Raw genomic sequence first — 21,557 nt, 5'->3', positions numbered from 1 at the left:
TAACATTTGTTTGGGCCCAGTGAGGGAGTGTTTGAGATGGTCTGTGCTTCCATGTCCTCAGAATACTGAAGATACTCACATCTCCCGTGTTATACCCAAGTGATGTGGGCTCTGCTTTTCCACTGTTTGATGCACAGGCTTATATAAAAAGGAGTTGGCTGAGTTTCAGCTAGAGATAATTCTCATAGAAAGCTATGAAAAAATTAAGTGTTGTGTTATCTGATTCCACTTCTTTAGGAAGTCTCATCTTCTACTGATTTATTAGATTCTGCTAATTCTATGACATCATAGTTGGATACAGCTTTTTTTTGTAAGAGGCACATTTTTACTAATTTGTCTGAGAAGTATTGGTCAGTGAGTGAATTTTCTTTGGCTCAATTTAGACCCTTCTGTTTTAATTTGGAGTGTGGTTATTAGAGGCCTGTTGTCTGTCATGGCAAGTCAGTTGTTGGGCTTTTTAATTTACCCGAATTGTAAACTTGTCCAAAGCTTTATGCGTTCAAATGCTGTATAGATGTGAATATTAGAATAAAATTCTAGTCTGATATACATGTATGTCTCTCTCCCACTGAAGTAGCAAGAGTAATATGCATATGCCTATGAAGAACTGAACTAGGCTTTAAGTATTTTCTCAAATAGTTATAAAGTATGAACATAACTGGCTTTTATTTCTTTGTTTGAGGATCCCTAAAAGGGCGCAGAACAGTCAAGAACAGCTTCTTCACAGAGAAATACTGTTGATTCTTTCAAGTGTTCACCTTCTACATTGCATTTTTTGCTTTACTTTTTTCTCTTTTTCAGCTTTGCTGTTGCCTTTTTTTTTTATTTGTATGCAGGATATGCTTTTGACTGTCAAGAGATCCTAAGCTGATGAACTGTTTTGAGTCTGATTAGAATCTTGCCTATGGACAGTAACATAAGCATCAAACCTCTCAGGCAGCCAGTCCTTATACCTTTAGGGAAGAACAGTTTGTTAATAGCTTTGCGTATGCTTTCTGTGTTTATAGCATACATGTACTGCTGTTTTTGCTTTAGTACTAGGACCATCTCGGATTTCATTCTAATTTTATCAAATTATCAAATAAAGCTACAGCACTACAGTGGCCAGGAAAACAAGAGGCTGGACAGAAATTCTTCCAGTTTTTCAATTCTTAGGCTAATATCTCTGTTCAAGAGTTGCCAGCAGTTGTCTGCATTGACTGAAGAACAATTTCTTTACATATTTATTGGTTTCATTTTATTTTAATTGAAAGAAAAGCCTTCTGAACAAATAACGCTGATAAAGTTTGAAAGTTGGTAAGCCAAATGGTTCTTGGCATTCAGCAGAAGACTACATTATTTGGCTGATAGCTTAGTTCAATCTTTCTGCATATCACTGCTTCATCTTAACATAGGAAAGAAGATGTGTTTCTTCAGAAAGTTACAGCTTAAAAACAGTACAGTACAGAATTCCTTGAACGAAAGTCTGTTTTGTGTATTCAGAATGAATCAACATTATAGATTGGGGATTTCCTTTACTGGGCTGTTTCTTGCCTAAACACGGATTTCTCATGCATACAAGACTTACTGATGTGGGCATCATATATCAATGTATGTGGGGGAGCATTTTACCCATCAGAAATATTATGCTGCCACTTCCTTACCCAAGTCTGTGTCTGCTCCTGTGTGGATATACTTAATGGTATGTTTAGTTTTGGAGTAGATTACTACCTGATCTTCCTGAGGGAATTTTGACTGGCGAATAAGAGTTGATCAGAGTCTTTGTCCTCTTTGTGAAGTGTGGGTTAAGGCTTCATGAGAAAATCTAAGATCAGAGCATAGGAAAGCTCTCCTAAGAGCTTTGTGCTGGCAGTTGTAAACACACTGACACCTCCAGAGTTTTCCAGTGTCTTGGATTAGTTCCTCCTTTTTAGTGTAGCAGAATTAAACTGCAAAGACAATATTAATAAGAGCTTGAAGGAAACAGCTGGGAATTGAGGATCTTATTGAGGGCAAAGAGTTTTTTTGGGGTTATGTGTGTTACTTCTCCCTTACACATCTGGTGCTTGTAACATAGCTGAAGGAGGAGATACAGGGGATCTGAAGGATCCTTCAAGACCTGTCTTTTCTGGGAGAGGGGATGGGACAACATAATTTATTAATAAATTCAGATACATAGATGTTTTAGCCCTTCTGTCGTGGAGCCGGGATTTAAAAAGATAAGGGCTTTAACCCTGTTGGCAGATGGTAAGCTTTGTAACCAGACAGAGTGAGTATAACTGTGAAATGTGGCTGGAAGGTCCTGTGCTGCCCTTCTCCACAGTTGTTACATGCTGGCAACTGTTGCTTTGCTGTTGTCATATATAGCCGTTTTTACTGCCTTGAAAAAAAAAGGGCAGAAAAGTGTTGGTAGTGCACCAAAACACCACAGGATTTCCCTCACTCCAAGGCTCACAGAAGTTGTTCAGTATTTACTTACTAGACTTGAAAGAACTTTGAGAATAAAAAGACACCCATGCTGACACCATAATTCTCACAAAATGTCTGCAAGGTCGTTCATTTCTGTTAATTTGGTGGTTTAAATGACCTTGTTTCATCTTGATATCTTTAGCTTTTTTATTGTAAACCACAGGAAAGGCTTTTTTTACTATTATTGTGACTACTTTGAGCATAATCCTATGCCTGTGATCACAGTGGAAATTATAGCAATGGTCTGCTCTTTTGTAGGTAATTCTTTGGGTGTTTTTCAACCTTTCTATTTTAATCTTATTCTTTATTTATTACCTGCCTAGAAACCACTCTCTTGATCACATGGTTTTCGGACTTTTGACATCTGAATGTAATGAATACATAGAATTCTTAATGGTGAGTGATTTTAATCTCTACAGTAGCAATAAATCTGGCAAACCCCTCAAGCAATGGCGTGGATTTCTTGATGTTTTCTTCCCTTTCTCCTTTTTGCGAAGGTTGCTTGATTTAAAAATGTGGGGTTGGTAACTATTGTTTTTATTACTAATGCTTAAATGTCTAAGCAGGTGTTCCAACAAACTTTACTTTATGCTAATTATTATAACCTGCTTATTCTAAATTTAACTGGTGTGAGTTAGCTCTCTTTCGCAGTAGATTATTTATCTTTCCTGAGATGTAGGAAGCAGTTCTAATTTCCTCCTTGACATGCAAATACAAGCAGAGAAGGCTGAATAGAACTCTTTTGATATGGTATTTTGCCATGACGCGAATATCCGCATGCTTGTTTTGGGAATGTTCAATGGAATACATAAGAACATTCATTAAATCACAATGAAAAATGTGTTGAAAGGAGAGGGGACATTATAGGACACATTGTGGGGAATCTGGGCTGTAGTGATATTAATGTTTTAGTTTATCCTTGTACTGAGACTGTTGCAGCAAATGCAGTGATAAATTCAATAAAATGAAAGATGGTTAGTATAATTCACTTATACTAAACATCTGAAAAAAAATTCTTTGCTAGCTTTTGCACTTTCTCTGCCACTACTGAATTTTTAAGTTTTTTATGTTGTATGCAGAGCAGATTTCTCTGATGTGTTGGTGATGTTCAAATTATTCTGCATCCCTCTTATAGGCGAGAATATTATTTGAAAGGTACAGGCAGATTTCCATACCTATATGAGTAAAGGAACACTTTAGTTAGAACTCCTAAAATACATTAAACTACATCAGTTGCACTTTGTAAACAATTTCATGTGAAGTCTCCTTCCATCTGTTCCAGCCAAATAATTGCAATATTGTTTAATTTTTAGAAAAAAATGCTAATTAAAAGCCTCTGTGATTTCCAAAGTGGGTCTATACTACCATTAAATCCTAAACATTTAATGCAGTTAAAACCAGATTTTCCTGGCATTTTCAATAATTTCAATGATTGAACTTCTGACACAGATTTCTTCTGATTGTACTGACTGAGGAAAAGTTGTGTCGTTTGAGGTTTTTTTATGAGAAAAGGTGAATGGTGGAACTACAGAATTTTTCAGAGTGTTGTTAAAATACAATAGTTTGTTCCATGAAAGTTAGCACCTATTGCTTGTGGGTCGTTATATTTGACTGGAAACTTGAAATAAGATTTTTCATTTTTGCAAGAGCTGATGTGTGAAACATTACAGTCAGAATGTTGTCATATGTATTTTCTCTGCACACACTCATGCTTCCCACCAGTTTGTGGCTGTTGGAGATTCACTTCTGGACTAGTGAGAATCTTGTGATACAGACTGAGAGTTTAACTGTTGAAATGGGTGGAAGAATGCATGTAAGAACAGTTTCTCCTTAGGAAGATCAGGAGGACAAGTGTGCTGCTGAGTGTGCTTCCAAGGAAAAAAAAAAGGAAAAGGGTGCTGTGTGTTTCCTTTTTCTGCAAGGGAATTGGGTCTGTGGAGGATTTGGGGTAAGTGAATCGGGATGAATGGGTTTGAGTATATGAAAAATCTGCTTGGAAATTGTGGTTTGTGAATAAAATACCATCTCTGTTCTCTCAGATGGTTTTTTGATTTCCTTTGTCTGTGGTAGCATGAAGGAAGTAGATGGTTTAGTTTATTTCAATTTAAAGGCCAGTCTGATTTTTTTCTGGGTGTCAGGCATCTGTTTCGTGATGACTGTCTGCTCTTTCCACAGTGTTGTGTAAATTCTACCTCTGCTTAACAAAGCAGGTTACTATGTGCTTTGCTATTACAAGTTTCTAATAATTTTGAATTTTAAGTCTAGTTTTAAATGTTGAAACATTTTGAACAATGAAGTCATGTTCATTTGATAATGTGACATTTGTGATATGATGCTGCATTGATATTTATTAAAGTTTTGTTTCCCTTTAATTATAGAATAATTTTAGATTTTCAAGTATCACTAGGATTACTTGGAAAATTGTTCTCCTCTGCTTAAATTGTTTGAAGGTAAAAGTTAAGGTAGTGTTTTGAATTACAAGGAGCCGGTACAGTGAATTTAATTTATTGTATACAGAGCTGTTTTGTCAAATAAATCTCAAGGAGCTTGCTCTTAGGAATAATTTTTTTTTTGTTACAATCACCAGCTTGGTAATGATAGATACTGAGTTAAAGCAATGAGATAATTTTGAATAGCCTTGTTAGTCTTCTTGACAATAACTTTGTAGATCACCAAAGGAGAGGTGCATATGGTTTTGTCACTGAACAATTTTTTTAGAGACCTAAATTAGACCGTAGCATGCTGAAATGCAGAAAGAGATTTGTTGTCAGTGATAGAAATGGCTTTGCTACTATCTTCTATAACTTACCTATGTATCTTGCAATATTAATAGGCTTCTGTCTTTGCACGAAAAATTTTTTGCACTTTTCAGGGCTAGCTGAAGCACCACTGTATTTTACTTACAGTGCAGCACTGCAGACAAAAATGCAGCGCATCAGAGACAAAATAGTTAGTTTGGAAAGAATGCAAAGTTATTTCTAAGTGGCTGTAGAACATGACTTTGAACTGCTTGGGGAAAATTTTTCTCTTCCCCACTGGCTTCAGTAGCATAAAAAGGTAAAATAATGTTCAGGGCCAATGCTGCTTTTCTTACCTTGTGTGATGTATTTGTAATGTTAAACATTACATATTGATAATACAGAGTATGTATGTAAGAGCAGTATGTGCAATCTATGTCTTGGAACAGGCAGATTTACAGCTAAATTCCTCTTTCTGAATCCCATTACTTAAGTTTGAGTTATCATGTTTTCTTTGTGCCAATTTGATAGACTAAATATGTACTAAAACAGTTCAAAGAAAACTGGTTTTATTCACTCACTACTCCAGAACAATTGAAATACTATAATAAGTCAGTGTCATGAAGATGCCTGATTTTAAAAAAATATCTGCCTTTATTGCAAGGAAAGAATAGGGATAAAATGAAGTTGTGCAATTGGTCTACAGTCTCTGTGAAGTCTTAGCTTCACATAATTTTCTGAAAAAAGATCTATTGGCTGAGAAAGTAGAATTCAGCAAATTCTGTTTATGCACTAAACAACTTCTTTTTTCTTAAAAGCCTCAGTGCCTTGTACAGCTGGTATATACCAACAGTCTCTGCTTAACAGCTGTTTACTTTTTTTCTTAAAATGTCTGAGAAACAGGCCTCTGATTTTGACCTGGTGTTGCTTGGTTGTCTAGTAGTGCCAGATTAGATAGGTTATTTTTCTCTTGAAGCTTAATTTTTTCCTTGGCCAGTTGTTCCGAGCTAATACAACAGTGCACATGTGTGCATGCAAGTTCTCTTAAGTTCCTAGAAAATGCAGTAACAGAGGTATTTCTTCTCTTTGTAAGAAGAAACAGCTCCATCCTGTCTGTATATGTCTGTTTAACCTAGTATTTGCAGTGGTTTCTCAGTTAATTAAGTTTAAACCTGCTGGAGTTATAGCTATAGAATGATGGCTATCGTCAGAAGCAAGGTCACTGAAGAACTTTTATCCCCAAAACTTGAAATTGAGCCCAGGAGAAACGCACTGAGAGATACTGTCCCTGGGAGAGTCAGGCCGTGGAGAGAGTAACAGGTTCTTATTTCTACCTGTGACTAACAGGTGGTGAGGACAGCGTGGTAGACCTAGAGGTTTGAATCCAGGTTATAACCTCAGTATGGAATTTATATTTTTAGGTGTTTTCTAATCTAAAACCAACAAGCTATATTACAGTTTAAGTTGCAGTCATGCGAGTGTGCAGAGTTTGTCACAGACACTCATATTTGAAGCGAGTCTCAAAGAGTGCTGTCCCACTTCAAATTCTGCTATAACTAAAAATGTAAAGCAATTACACTATCTGGAGATTGACTAGATTTACAGAAGAGTGACTGGATTTGGCTGTAAAGCTGCTAGCTATTCGGAATCTCCCATTGGTACTCCCTGAAAAATTACAGTTTACACAACTTTTTGGTCATCAAGTTCATAAATCTAAACTGATGTGAATGCCAAATACCACTTGAGGTTTAAAAAAATTGGTCAATGCTGAAAAGACAGAATAAGTAGAAACTAATTTTAACCATTTGGCAAGATGTAGACTTACTTAAGTCTTCAGGGAAGTATCCAACAGGAACGGCTGGTTATGCAACTGGTATTAACTGAATTTAACTGTAAACATAATTACCTTTGGTCTTGGTAGGAATTTTGGAATATGTTGACATCCTGTGAGTGGTCAATATCCACATGCAAGTATGAAAGAGATTTCAGTGTACTAGGAGAGCTGTTGTCAGGAGAGTACATGGGAAGCAATCAAAATTTTTCTGTTTATTTTAAAGTTTAAAATTGATGCTGATTTAAAAAAAAAATCCAAAACAATTAAAAAAACACCTCAAAATTAGTATCTTTTGACACATGGTAGTATAGTTTTTTTAATCCTGCAAGGCAGGAAACCACCTCATTGTATTCTTCTGGATTTGGAAAGATACTTACTAACATAATCTGTATTGGCATTTTGCCAATTTGGTATTATAAACTTAACTTCAAAACTGACATTCTATATTCAAAGTTGACTGGATAAATGCGCAAAGCAGAAGTTATCAGGCCACTGTTGGAAATCCACACAGGAAATGTTGGATGCAATAGATGTTTCTAAAATATAAAGGTGTTGCCTTCTTTTTGGTGTCTTTGGAAAGAACAGGTAAATATAGTCTGTGGCAGTATCCTGAACAACAGCAAAAGTATTTAGTCCTTAGGATGGCCTGAAACAAATCTGGAGATGTACAAAAAAATAAATTGATAGAAGATGCAAAAGAATAGAAGTTCATTAATATGTGATACTTAATATTATAATTAATAAATGCAGTTCTCAGTTATGCTAGCTATTTTCAATTAGACTATCCCTTACTGTGTGCTTCAGTAATGATAACTGGATGTCTTTGTATGATGAATGAAGTAATTCACATGCACACTAGCTGCTTCAAGCTAAACTATCCCTTTGCTTATGATTCTACATTAATAGCTGGATGTCCTGTATAATGGATAAAGTAATTCTCAGGCACACTGAAGCTCTTCTATCACTGGATATGATGTAATTTAATCTTATTTCTCCATCAGCACAATAAATGGGACTGTATGTGAAAAAGAATCTGTGTTTGTTTGTAAGATTTTACTTGGAAATCGTCTTCCAAAGAGGAGGAAAATGAATGCATGGCAGAGAGTTCTATGTTCCCAAAAGATTCTGTTTACAGTTTTGTTGAACTTAGCATTTATTGTAAGGATGGTAGATTGTTCTAGTTTTAATAATCATAGTGCTGTTCTGTTTTAATATTGCATGATCTGTGGGCTGCCATAAAATTGTTACAAATTGAAGGGCTGATATAACATGAAATGAAGCACCTCTTCTGAATGTTCCTTTTGTTTGGTATTTAACAAATTAGTATGTTGACATTTGTCACTGATGGATTTCATTATTTGATGAAAGGGTTTTAAGAGGTTTGGCAGCATGAATGGTTTGTCCTACAGACTTCTGAGAATTGATAAAGGCATCTTTGTTCTTTGTGCAAAAGCACAACAGATATCTTATTGACTGACGCATACAAAAAAGACAGCTTGTATAGCTGCTGTGCAGAGTAAACTAAGAAAATGAAGCCATTACATATTCTTCTATGTTTTTGTCTCTTGTTTTTTGCTGACAGCATGTATCTCCTTAATCAAAGTAGCCAGAAGGATTGGATACTCATTCAGTAAAACGAAAACATTTAATTTTTATCAGTTCATATACTGTTTATAGATGATGAAAATAAGAAAAACAGGTTAGCTAATTAACTAATTAGCTAAATTTCTACGTTTCTAAGATGAATGTGTCTTTGTTAAACAGAGGATAAAGACATATAAGAAATAATGCATTTTAAAAGTAAAGCTGAAAATCAGAAAAGACTTGATAGTGTTGGACTTCCACCATTCTGGACCAATTTTTTAAGTAAAATGAAAGACTTCAGAAAATGGATTAATATGTACCAATTCTTGTAGATGGTACTGCATATGAATAACAATGAGATGAATTGGATAACTATCTTAATCTTTTTGTTTGCTCCCGCATTTATAATTGGCACAAGGAACAAGAGTGTAATAGATACCAACTGAAAATTTTAAAGAATTGTATCTGTGCCTCTTGTATGATCTGAGAAGTTCTGATTTTTTTTTTTTAAAGATCTGAGCTTTACATCTTTATTTATTTTTTCTTAGAAACATCAAGGATTTATAGCTCTTTCTCCTTCAGTAATATTTGGGATTTCCTGAATGATTCAGATATGTATCTAGAGTTTTCTCATTCTGCAAATCAAGTATTTGTCACAAGAATCCTTAAAAAACAAGAGCATTTCTTAGGTTTGGTTTTGTTTGTGATGCTACTTTTGCTGTAGCTCATAGAGATTTAGTAAGAACCACTTCTGCCTTCCAGGAGGTTTAATTTCCTTGTTGCTTTTAGAACAGTGATACCACAATGCCTTGAATTGAGAAAAGAATTCTGAAAAACTTGAAGAACAAGCAATCCGTTTTCCCTTTTTCATTGATTTGGCTTTTTTGTTGTGGATAAAATCTTTCTTTTATAAATTAAGTGAAGAAAAAATGACTCATTCTTTATTTTGTCTTGTCTGTGTCACCTTTTGAGAGCACTAATTCATAAGCCCTTAACTTGAGTGATTTTCATTGAATATGGTAAAGCATATATATATATATTGCTTTCTGTCTGACTGTTTATCATAGCTGGTTATTTGCTGGTTGTCTCTGTGCTGTGTTAATATCTGCCAGAAACTTCATGATACAGTAAAAAGAAATCCAAATTTTCCAGTAATAACAAGGATGGAAAGCTACAACTAATGATATCCATCTTCACAATCGAGTAATGTCATTTATCAGTGACAAAATGTCATCACTTAGACTGCAGCTGAGTGTTGTTAGTGACTGTTCATCATATTGATCATTTTTGGCAATAATACAAAGAGTAGTTTGAAAAGTCAATGAAACTAATGCTATATTTATTTCTAAAATAAAACAAGAGAATCTACTTTTTTAGTTTCCCTTTGGAATATGAGGAGAAAACAAAAAAAATACTCAGAACTATTTTATATTTATAAAACGAGAGGTGTGAGTACCTGTATCTCTTTCCGTTACTCACTTCTTGCAAAAATATGATCAATTAAAATATTTAATTACAATGATCAATGTCTGTCCATTGTAATTTTCTGTTCGCTTTTTTTTTATTTCAGCAAGTACATAAGATTAATTTTGTGGTCCTTATATAAATCAGTGTTAAATGAAAAAAAATTAATATAAACACATGGTTCAAATAGAGACTTTCCACACTATTATTTGTAATTGAGCATTTTCACGTGGTTAATAGTATAATTGTTAGGTTTTTTTAGTATTTTCTTCATTTGGCCAATTTCTAATATTTGGAAGGACTCAGAAATGTGGTAAAAGTTTCATATACAATCTGGAACATGGCAAGTTTGGAATGTAAACCAAATACTGCATTTATATCTGTATATAAAATTCTTACTGAAATTAGTGGAAATATGATATTTCCTCAGTCTCCTTAGACACGAACAAAATTTGTCCTTCAGCCTCTGACCTTTTGTGAGCTACCTATATCAGTAACGATGTTTTATCATTGTCGTGATCTATCAGCTGCCTTACATCAAACAAAAAAAAAAAATTAAAAAAAATCCATATCCTAAGATACTTTGCAGAGCAATTTGTATTAGAAATACATTTGTTTTCTTATCTTTATTTCTTGTTCTGTAATTGGAGTACTGTAGATTGACTTCCAATATATCTATCTGGTTTTTAAGAAAAACACAAATAACCAAAAACAGTTGTGCAGCTTGTAAGACTTGTTTGGAAATGTCTGCCATGAAACAATGCAGTTTTATACTATGAATATTTAGTAAGGGATCTGGAAACTGGTGTCACAGATTATTTTCAGTGTTTTCAGTGTCAATATTTTTTTGAGTAGCATTTGGAAGTGAAGTGTGAGGGTTAAAAACTGAGCTCCATAAAATACGGAGTTGGCTTTGTTGCTTTTTTACTTAGTAGTGAAACAGGTGCTTGTATTTATTGAAGTCACTTAGCCATAAATCAGTTAACTAAATCAATTAATTACGGAAAAGTCATTGTGTGATATACAAAATAAAAAACTGTAGTTCCTCAAGGTGTTTCTCTTGGAAAGCTGGCTGTAAGATTTTTGCCAGTGTTGTAGCCATTTGTTACTAGGAAGTATTGTGTGATTGATTTTTATAAAAGAGTGTGTTACTTTGTGGGTTTTTTGGGCAGAAGGTTTCAAACCTGTAAAAAAATCTTGATGGGAGCTTGAGGTTTTGAAACTGTAATTCTTTTTCTCCCCGCACCCCATAATTTTCTGTTTGCTTCTCTGTACAATAGCAGGCAACTTGCTTCCTGTCGCAAATCTTGCAATTATGAGAGTTTCTAAATGAATAGATATTGTTGGGCTTACATATGACATTAGTAAACAAAATCTGAAGCGTTCCAAAATATGTTCATGCCCCGCAATTTCCTCATTGTGATACAGAATGTGGAAGATGATAAGAATTGAGCTAAAGCTGTTGTTCGGAATCCTGGGGGCATCAGAGGTCAACTGATGAATAACTCTTCAGCTCTGTAGTTTTTTCTTGACTTGACTCCTGGTTGTTCTTGTCACTTCCAGTTTCTAACGATCTTCTTACAAAATTGGGTTAGCTTACTGGCAGTGCTTGAGTCTCAGACGTCAGACTGAAGTTCATATGTAAAATACACCATTCTTTGTTTCCTTCTTGATTAACTGCCCAAGTCATATTTTAAGCAGATAGGATATATTACCATGATACGAGTGCAGCAGGATATCAGCCACAGGTAAGTTGTTTTGTGATTTTTTGTATAAACACAGGTAAATGTTTTTGACTTAGCACTGTCAAAGAGTGTGTGCTCTGTGTGTGTTAGAGAGATGATGAGATATAATTGTTTGAAGAAATTACTTGTATTATTAACAGATTGTTCATTTGCAAACAACAAGTTGGGTGGGCAAGTTGATCTGGTGGAGGGCAGGAAGGCTCTGCAGAGAGATTTGGACAGACTGGATCAATGGGCTGAGGTCAGTGGTAGGAGGTTTAACAAGGCCAAGCGCTGAGTTCTGCTCTTGGGTCACAACAACCACATCCTTTGCTACAGCCTTGAGGCAGAGTGGCGGGAAGTGCTCACTGGAAAAGGACATGGGGTTGCTGGCTGACAGTGGCTGAACATGAGCCAGGGTCTGCCCAGATGGCCAAGAAGGGCAATGGCATCCTGGCCTGTATCAGCAATAGGGTGGCCAGCAGGACCAGGGAGTGACTGTCCCCCTGTACTCAGCACTGGTGAGGCCACACCTCGAATGCTGTGTTCAGTTCTGGGCCTGTCACTGTAAGAAGGACATTGAGGGGCTGGAGCGTGTCCAGAGAAGGGCAACCGAGCTGGTGAAGGGTCTGGAGCACACGTCCTGTGAGGAGTGGCTCAGGGAGGTGGAGCTGTGTAGCCTGGAGAAAAGGAGGCTCAGGGGAGACCTTACTGCTCTCTACAACTGCCTGACAGGAGGGTGCAGCCGGGTGGGGGTTGGTCTCTTCTCCCAGGTAACAAATGACAGGACAAGAGGAAATGGCCTCAATTTGCACCAGGGGAAGTTTATATTAGAAAAAAATTTCTTCACAGAAAGAGTTGTCACACATTGAAACAGGCTACCCAGGGAAGTGGTGGAATCACCATCCTTGGAGGTATTTAAAAGATGGTAGATGTGGCACTTAGGGACATGGTTTAGTGGTGGACTTGGCAATGCTGGGTTAATGGTTTGATTTGATGATCTTAGAGGTCATTCCCAAGTGAAATGATTCTATGATTCCATTTTGTGATGTGCTACCAATCTTGATAGTCACGTCTAGGGGAATTCTTGTGACCGTTCTGTTGCAAGTGATAGTTCCAGTCCATGTTTTTAACATTGTGTATTTTACTTGGATTGTGGAGAGAGAAGCTGATCCCTAGAAGAAAGCGTGAACTTGGAAACAGATCCTGTTGTAGAAAAGAAACTAAACTTAATAAGGCACTTTTTTGGCAAGCCTGGTGCAAAAATGAAAACCTCCAAAATGCAACTCAGTAAATACCTTGTTTTAGGAGATACAGCTCTGTTTCATACTTCCTGTCCCCTGACACTGAGCATAAAGTTAAGAGAATTTAATTATGTGGAATGAGTTGGTTTGATAGTCTTCCTTTAGGATGATCCCACATTATGTGGGAGTGCATCAAATTCTTCATTTTTTGAAGCACACCAAGCCTGTAACTTTTTGTTTCAGGTCAGTATGATTGGTCCTTTTTGTGGTAGCAAAGTAAGGTCTCCTAGCATATAAAAATTATGTTTGTCAACTCTTGTCAACATTTTCAATGTGGCTTAATTTATTTTTATTAATCATAAAGTTCCAAAGCTGTTTGGGTCTCTGAAGAGACTTCATAAAATCTTCTCTCTGAATAATGTGCAGACAAATCAAATAAATGGTGACCCATAAGTCTAAAGACATTGAAAGGTATCACAGTTGTATGTGATTACATACTGTCTTTTTATGCAGGTTTTCTTCAAGGTTTTTCATTTGGTGTTAATATGGGATTGAAGATATTGAGGATCAAGATTTGTTACAAACCCTGCTGTTCGTGTGGTAGTTTTGAGCTTAGGCTCATGTTATCTTTTTCTTTTCACTGTATAAATTCTTCAGTTTTATGGCAAGTACTGGTTTTGCTGTTGAACAGCAGTAGAGTTTCTCCTGAGAGGGTTTCACCCTTGTTTACACATATCCTCACTAGTCTGGTTTGGAGCTGCAAAATATGCAATACTGAAGAGATTACCAGTTCACAGAGCAGCTGCTGCTCGGGTGGTCAGATCATTATTTAGGCACTTGACTGAAATTTGCAGTTTGGATCTTGAATTGCAGTACTGAGTTGGCTGAGTTGACTGTTACTATTCTCTTTCCAAAACACAGGCGTTAGTTTTCTTTCCATGTTGCCTACCCTACCGTGTTCCTACATGACTTATGGAGTAAAAAGTTAGTCATCTGCTCTAGAATGATTTTCAGCTGTAACTTCTGTCACTTTTTGGTTTCTCACTATGATGGTAGGAAGGAAAATATTTAAAAAGCTTCCATTATTTCTGGAATAGTGCTCAGAGTATTCTACCTACCAGATCCTTGTCTCTACAACTGCATCTGAATATATATTTGAGTTTCTGGTATATGTAAACCTAGGAGGTGAAAAAGATTGTAGTTCTCTCAGTACTGCGCTGTAACATACACTAGACCAATGGAAATTATAGAAGTAAGAAAGTGGATGTTGCATGTTTGTGTCTGTATTCCAATGGCACAAGTACCCTCAAAGATAAGTTAAGCTAACATTCAAAGTCTGTTGTAGATAACTGCCGACATCATGCTGATACCGCTCTTTATATCACTGGAAGAATGTAGGTTGAAGGCAACTGATCAGAGTTTACATGAACTATTTGTGAAGAACTGTCATTTAATTCTCTAACATTCCCAAACTCCAGTAATCTTGAAATGTGTATCTTAATTTTAATGTATTCCTATGAAAATATTTGAGACACTTCCTCTGCTCCCTTCTACCTACAATAACTGTCTTATCCATTTATTATCTGATTACTTTTTTTCTAAATAGAAAATTCAAAATATGATTTTTGAAATATATATATAAAAGCGGTATCTGTAATAGTGATTTTTGGTACCAGTTTTGACTCAGAAGCATTATTTCCCAGGTGACAATAGTCTTGGCTCTGTTATTTCGACAAATATGTAAGAAAATATATGTGCAAATCTTTGTTAAGAGGGAAAGATTTCTACTTCAAAATGAATGGAACAAGTTTGTTAGAAATGAACTTCATGTTCCCATCTTAAATGTGTATTTAAGTTCTTGCACATACATTTGGCTAGGGTTTGTGCTGTGTGTCTCATCTGATTATGTGTGAGCAGCCAAGGATAGCACACTGTTGCAGACTGTGTGCAAAGCAGCACTTGCATCTAAGTCATGGGTCTAGAGAAAGTTTTGAAAAGTTGCTGTTAGAGATTTGGCTTCTCTAATGGTCAGATTACTGTTCAGAGCTTTAGGACTCATTAGAAACCTTTTATTTGTTAAAGAGACTATCTATTAGGGACGTCTTCATGGGTGGATTTGAATGATTGGAACATCAGGACTCTTTGGCCTTTCACAACAACAATTTCTTTCCCTTTGGGGCTCAGTTTTTCCTTTATATGCATTCATGCCATAGTTACAGTGTTGATATTTCCCTTAACTGCAATTTAACTGGGTGGGGGAACTTGTTCCTTCTTCCAGTCAAGTGATGTTAATATCTAAGTTAAGAGCATGGGATTCTGGTCAGAATAATGATCTTTTGCTTCAGAAGGGTAACCAAGTGTATACTTGTCGAAAACAAGTCATTAACTTCTTTTTCTCTTAGAGCCATTGGGAACTTGTCCAGCTTCCTGGGAAGGACTGGTAGGGTTGTTGGTTTTTTTGTTAACTGGGTGAGGTTTCCCATCTTTCTTACCACATCCAGCTTGCCTGTTCTGGCCTGTTTCCGAAACTTGGACCCTACTTGCTGGAGGCATTTATAAGCTGCACAGGCCTTGTCAGGTCTTGATGTAATTTCTGAGGTGAATCATCTTTGTCCATTTCTAATGTACGAATGGATTTCTTTCCTTTTCGATTAGAATCAAAGAAATGGATATCAAACCTTATAATTTGTTCCTAATAAATCAAACAGTTGGTAGGAGGGCCAAATATCTTGTTTAAAAAAAAAAAAGACTTTGGGTCTTGCAATTTAATTACCAGTCCAATTATCTTATTTTTCACTTAGACACTTTCTTGAATTATTGAGTGTTTTAGGAACAATGCTGCTAAGTAACAATGAGCAATTGATAACATTCATAATGTTTTCTCAATACAGAGAGGATGGCAACCTGTTCGAGTGAGTCCAGAGAAGGGTCACCAAGATGATCAGAGGGTGGAGTACCTCTCCTATGAGGAAAGTCTGAGAGAATTGGGTTTGTTCAACCTGGAAAAGAGAAGGCTTTGGGGTGACCTAATTGCAGCCTTCCAGTACCTGAAGGGAGCCTCCAAGAAAGATGGAGAGTGACTTTTTACAAGAGCATGTAGTGACAGGACAAGGGGGAATGGCTTCAAACTCAAAGACAGAAGATTTAGATTAGATGTTAAGAAGAAATTTTTTCTGTGAGGATGGTGAGGCTCTGGAACAGGTTTCCCAGAGAAGCTGTGGACTCCCCATCCCTGGAGATGTTCAAGACCAGTCTGGATGGGGCTCTGAGCAACCTGGTCTAGTGGAAAGTGTTCCTGGCAGTGGGGTTGGAACTATGTGATGTTTAAGATCCTTTCTGACACAAGCCATTCTATGATTCTATGAACATTGCACATCCTAGATGATATTGGAAAGGTAGATGTGGTTTGTATCAGTATAGGTGGAACAGAGTTTCTGGAATTCAAATACGTATTGAAAATAGAGAATCTGTGTTTTAAGCGAATACATAGACTCAAACTTCTTCCAAAGTAATAGGTGTTGGACATCTTCCAGAGACACATTCAGTCTTTGATAAAATTACTCTTAAGAAAAGTGGGAGCTTTTCAGCGGTTTGAATTTGAGATAGTTCTATTCGTTAAGGGCAAGCAAAATAAAAGGAATCATTTAAGGTGTTCTCAGGAAAGGAAGTTGCTGGCTCTACTCAGACTCTAAAATTAAATTCTACTGAAGCACTCAGTCTTATTTTTAGCCTTGTAGGAAGCTGTACTCATATTCTTTGGCCGAAATTTAACTCATATACATTTTTCTCACTGAAGTGATTTGTAATCTGTCTGTAAAAGAGAATATTGTCCAAATGTGGCATTTCTGGTTTTTAAGTGATTGGAGAAAGCAGGAAATACAATCTTTGCTTTATTGTATATTTACCTACAATAGACTTAAAATGCAAACTGTTATGTGAGCCTATTTATGAGGCATGAAGTTACTTTTGTTTTGCTTCACCAAGTGGCCGAAATGTTGCCACCAGTATGTCTGGAATGTTATTTACTTGGTCTATTTCTGCAGTTTGTCTTTGTAGCACTGTACATGTGCCACAATTAGGGGTCATTTACTTACAAGTGACCAAAGTTGTGGTTATTTTTCTCATTGGGGGCTTTATAATAAAAGATTCATCATGTTCTGCAGCTTCTGTGCTCACACTTTTTCCCCCTCTCTCTCTCTCCCTTCATTCTCTAAATCAGAATTGCTTTTGGCAAAGATATGGAGAGCTGCTGTTTTTACTTGCTTTTTTTGTGTTACTTGATTCCTCGATTTAGTACTTTAATTTCTTACATTGTTTCTTACAATGCCATCTGATTGAAATGTATTAACTTTCTTGGCTGGATAACTATTTTTGTATAAGGAAATAGTTGCTGAGTTTGTTTTTCTATCTAAGTGTGTATCATATTTTATGGTCCTAGTTCCAGACATTCAACTGGTTGCAAGAAAACTGTGGGTGTTTTAACATTTCCAACGGAAGGGTAGGACGGGTGGGGAAGCTTTTTGGAATGCTGACTAATAATATTTGACTTTTGGAAATGTCTTAAGGCCATACACTCCCCTCCCATGCTTGGAAGGCTAGACTTAGAGACCTTGGGTCTCAAAGGTATTATCCTTGTGCTTCATTTCCTTTCTAACTGACTGGAGTAAGAAAAGAGTTGAAATGCAGATCATGGATACCATGGATTAATGCAGGAGCACTCTGTGGATGGTGGTCTTGGTTTGTCTCCTTGCTACTCCCATCTGTGACATGGTGCCCTGTTAACCCTTTGCATATTATTCAGAGGGCTTAATTCTGCTACTTCTGTTTCCTAGATATACTTAGTTTCAAAAGTTGTATAGGTTTTGAGATGTTCAGGTCTGTAATGTCAATCAGAACCAATGAAAGGTATCCCTGTCCATGGCAGGAGAGTTGAAAGCAGGGGATCTTTACGGTCTCTCCCAATCCATGCCATTCTTTGGTTCTCTTATTATTATGGCCATGCAATACACGTTGGAACAGGTCAGTAATGGATTCTGTCACTCATTTCTCTTTCACAGCCCACACATCATCTTTCTGTCACAAAGTGTACTACCAGGAGGAAGCCATCTCTGTGGAACACGTCTGTGTCATGAAATAGCTCATGCTTGGTTTGGACTGGCCATTGGTGCTCGTGATTGGACTGAAGAGTGGATAAGTGAAGGGTTTGCCACGTTTTTAGAAGATATATTTTGGGCTAGAGCACAACAGGTAAGGTGATGACATGTTGCTTCAAAATTAAATTAACGTGGAAATCAAAATGATATGTGAGTTAGATATAAATGAAACCTCCTGTGCTATGAAGTAAAGTATTTTAAAATGGTATTGGAATTTGTGTGCTTACTTGATTTTAAAAAAAAAGTGATCCGCAATGAATACAAATGTTTACAAAGGTAGAGGTCAGTGCAAATGAGAATGGAAGCATCTGTTTGTCAATGATTACCTTCCCACAAATGTATTAGTTATTAAAATTCAACCATCAAACAATTCCTCTGTATTCTTTCCACTTCTGTTGTGTACCTGAAACTGGAAAAATCAACAGTCTTACTACATACAGTAATATTCCAGGTACTTAATTAAAATTGGTTTTGTCCAATGGATGGCCAAGAAATGTACTTCAAAGCAAAATGGAAGATGATTTTAAACAGGGCACACTGGCACTTACCATTGTTTTTCTCTTCTACTGCCCAGCAAGTTACTCTCCTGCCAGAGACTTGGAAATCATTGCCTGCCTTAAGGTGAAAATTTCATGAGTTGCATGTCAGCTAGTAAAGTGTTTTTCTGATGCACTTCTTATTTTTGTAGTACCTCTGCTACTTCAAGCATTTTGTGTGTCAGTCATTTCTTCCTGTGCCTGCTTCAGGTTCTACCCCTTTAGTCTGCAGGTCTCCACCTGAGGAAAAGTGTGGCAGAACTAGAGTGTATTAGATGTTATACACTCTTCTGAACCTCCATTTTACTAAGTGTCTGGCATATTTATAGCACCAAGCAAAACAGAATGCCTTGTTATGTACTATATTTCTGGAAAAAGAGAGAAAGGCTGTCCTAACACTTGGTTTTCCCCTTTTGGTTCTAAAACTCTTTTGTGCCCTCACACTGAGCATCACTACACTGCTATGAGCTGTTAACATTAATTCTTTGCTTTTATGAATCACTTGAAAGCATTTTGATTGTAGTAGATATCTTCTTGGAGCTGAATGTAAAGGAGAAAGCAACAGAACAATGTGATTAGTTCCCTTGTTAATGTGTAAGGCATACCTTTTTAATGTTGTTGAGTAGTTTTGATGCTATGCAATCACAGAATTTAAGGATTATGAGTATATTCCATAGTGCCTGAGAATAATTTCAGTTGTGGCTGAATATAATGCAGGTTAATATCAGCTGCTTTTGCTTTCCGCAATCTCCCATCTCTTCTTATAATAGAGAAACATGAATTATAATTATGTTCAAAATAATTGTCAGCTGGCAACCTGGCATTTACTTCATAAGTAGGAATCTCTGTTAATGTTACATAAATGGGGGAAAATACAACTGGGACCTTTCATGAGTGTGGCAGGTGTAGTAGGAAAGAGGAATGAAGCCAGGACACAATGTAGCTCTTTACTCTCAAGTTGGGAAAAGTAAAGATGCAACCAAAACCACTATGCCAGGTATCTGTACTGTATATTCAGTTCATTTGTTGCCATTCGCTAAAGGGAAAACAACATGCCCATCTCTCTCCTCAGTCAGAACTATTTAACTGATTAGTGATTTGCTGTGCACAGTGAGGCTTTTGATTTTAGTGCTGCTATTAACTCTTACAGCAACAACTGTTATTTTTTTATCATGGATATTGGTACTGTTTCCTGCCTCTTCTGCACATTAAAGAGAAATAAACCAAGTTTCATGTTCCAAAAATTATTATTGTCTGTTGGGAAACAGCAATCAGTGGTCTGTGTTTTTTGTTTACAAGCAGCTGTCACATGATGAAATAAAAGGGCAACAGGAATTGAAAGGTTTGCTTCGCTGGCGCCGACTCAGAGATGAAGTGCAAAACTCTGAAGAAGAGCTGCAAGTTTTAAGGTAACAATATGATAGCATCATCTTTGCGTTTGCATGTTCACTCTCTCATGTTTTCCACATTTTCTCCCTTCAAAAGATATTCATCCAAATCATCTGATTAAATCCACTGCATTTCCTTATTTACTTCTAATGAAAGAAAGAAAATGCAAGTTGAACTGACTAGGTTATACATCTTGACTATAATGCAATTACTTCTCCCTTTGTTATAGAAAGCCTTCAGAAACCATGGGATTTAGTATGATATTAAATGTCTGTAAGCATTTTACAAGAGCTTCTATTCACGGGAAAAATAAAAGACCATTTCCTGAACAAAGTTCACTGTTGGAAGCCGTAACAGAGTCATTTTCTGTGGCTGAAGACAAGCACATACACTAGGATGGTATCTGACTGCCAAGCTGAATGAAGCTTTTAAAATCAAAGAAAAAATACAATGAAATATATAAATCCACTTTCTCATTAGAAATTATTAATATTTATAATAGTTTCTTGGTCTTTAGATATCAGATGCTAAACTCAAGGCTCCTTTGTAGATAGCTAAAGGCAGTCTTCCTTAGCTAGTTATTAATAATCTGGGCTGTTTTGATTGGTGTGTTAGGAATTTTCCATAGTCTTTGATATTGAGTGTCTGTCTAACTCAAGATCCACTGAGCCTCTACTGCTTGTCTCCTCATAATCTTCAACAAAGAATAACAAGTTTACTAATCCTAGTTCAAATTAGCCATGATTTCTGACCAAATCATGGAAGTACAGGGACAGATTTAAAGCAGTTATGTAGTCCATTCTCCTGCTCTGAAATAAAGGCAGTACACACAGACCATCTTAAGTGGGTTCTTACTAACATGTTCTTAGAAGGCTCCAATAAAAAAGTTTTCGTAAGAGAGACAAGCTGTATTAGTGTCTCAGTAAGACAGCTAAGCTTAGTGTTAACAGTTAAAAATTGCTTCCTAATCCACAGTTGAAATACTGTTTATTTCAAATAATGTGGGTTTCATTTTTTTCTTTCACCAAGTGGAAGTGAAGAATAAATTGATATCCATCTTCTATATTATCAGCTTTCAAATGTTTTTGGAAGACTGTTGCCATTTCATTCATTTAAGGTCTTCTCTTCTTTTTGTGCTTGCCCAGGAGAACCTAAAAGGCTTTTATATTTGGACACTCTAGAGAGCCTTCACCAACAGAAATTCCTCTCCAAGGCCTCATGTAATCCAAAAGCCTATCACCATCTGCGTAACTGCAGTCTTTCATTGATCTGTTTTACTTTACGTTTATTGATGAATTGTGTACCCTGTGTGTAAGCAGAGTCAATGAAGTTCCACATGTGTAAATGTTCAAGTGTGTAATTTGATGATAGCTGTAAATGCAAAAGCAAGCTTTATCACTAGTTGTTACACAGCTGCTGCCAACACAGCTACCAATTTACATG

At 36.4% G+C, this 21,557-nt stretch overlaps 1 protein-coding gene across 11 annotated transcripts in view; it reads left to right on the top strand.

The window, feature by feature from the left end:
* Window positions 1-21,557, top strand: part of AOPEP (aminopeptidase O (putative)) — a 191,070-nt gene that overhangs the window by 54,741 nt on the left and 114,772 nt on the right. For all 11 annotated transcript variants that reach the window (XR_004237628.1, XM_032096936.1, XM_032096930.1 and 8 more), the window contains exons 6-7: window positions 18,094-18,283; window positions 20,028-20,134. Coding sequence is in view for 10 of the 11 variants with exons in the window: in XM_032096936.1 (XP_031952827.1) it covers window positions 18,094-18,283; window positions 20,028-20,134 (297 nt within the window). In the remaining variant the exon portion in view is untranslated. The remainder of the gene's footprint in view (window positions 1-18,093; window positions 18,284-20,027; window positions 20,135-21,557) is intronic.

Source organism: Corvus moneduloides, chromosome Z (genome assembly GCF_009650955.1).
Source record: "Corvus moneduloides isolate bCorMon1 chromosome Z, bCorMon1.pri, whole genome shotgun sequence".
Classification (NCBI taxonomy): Eukaryota; Metazoa; Chordata; class Aves; order Passeriformes; family Corvidae; genus Corvus; species Corvus moneduloides.
Note: the sequence above shows the minus strand (reverse complement) of the source record. Positions and strands in the feature narration are given on the sequence as shown.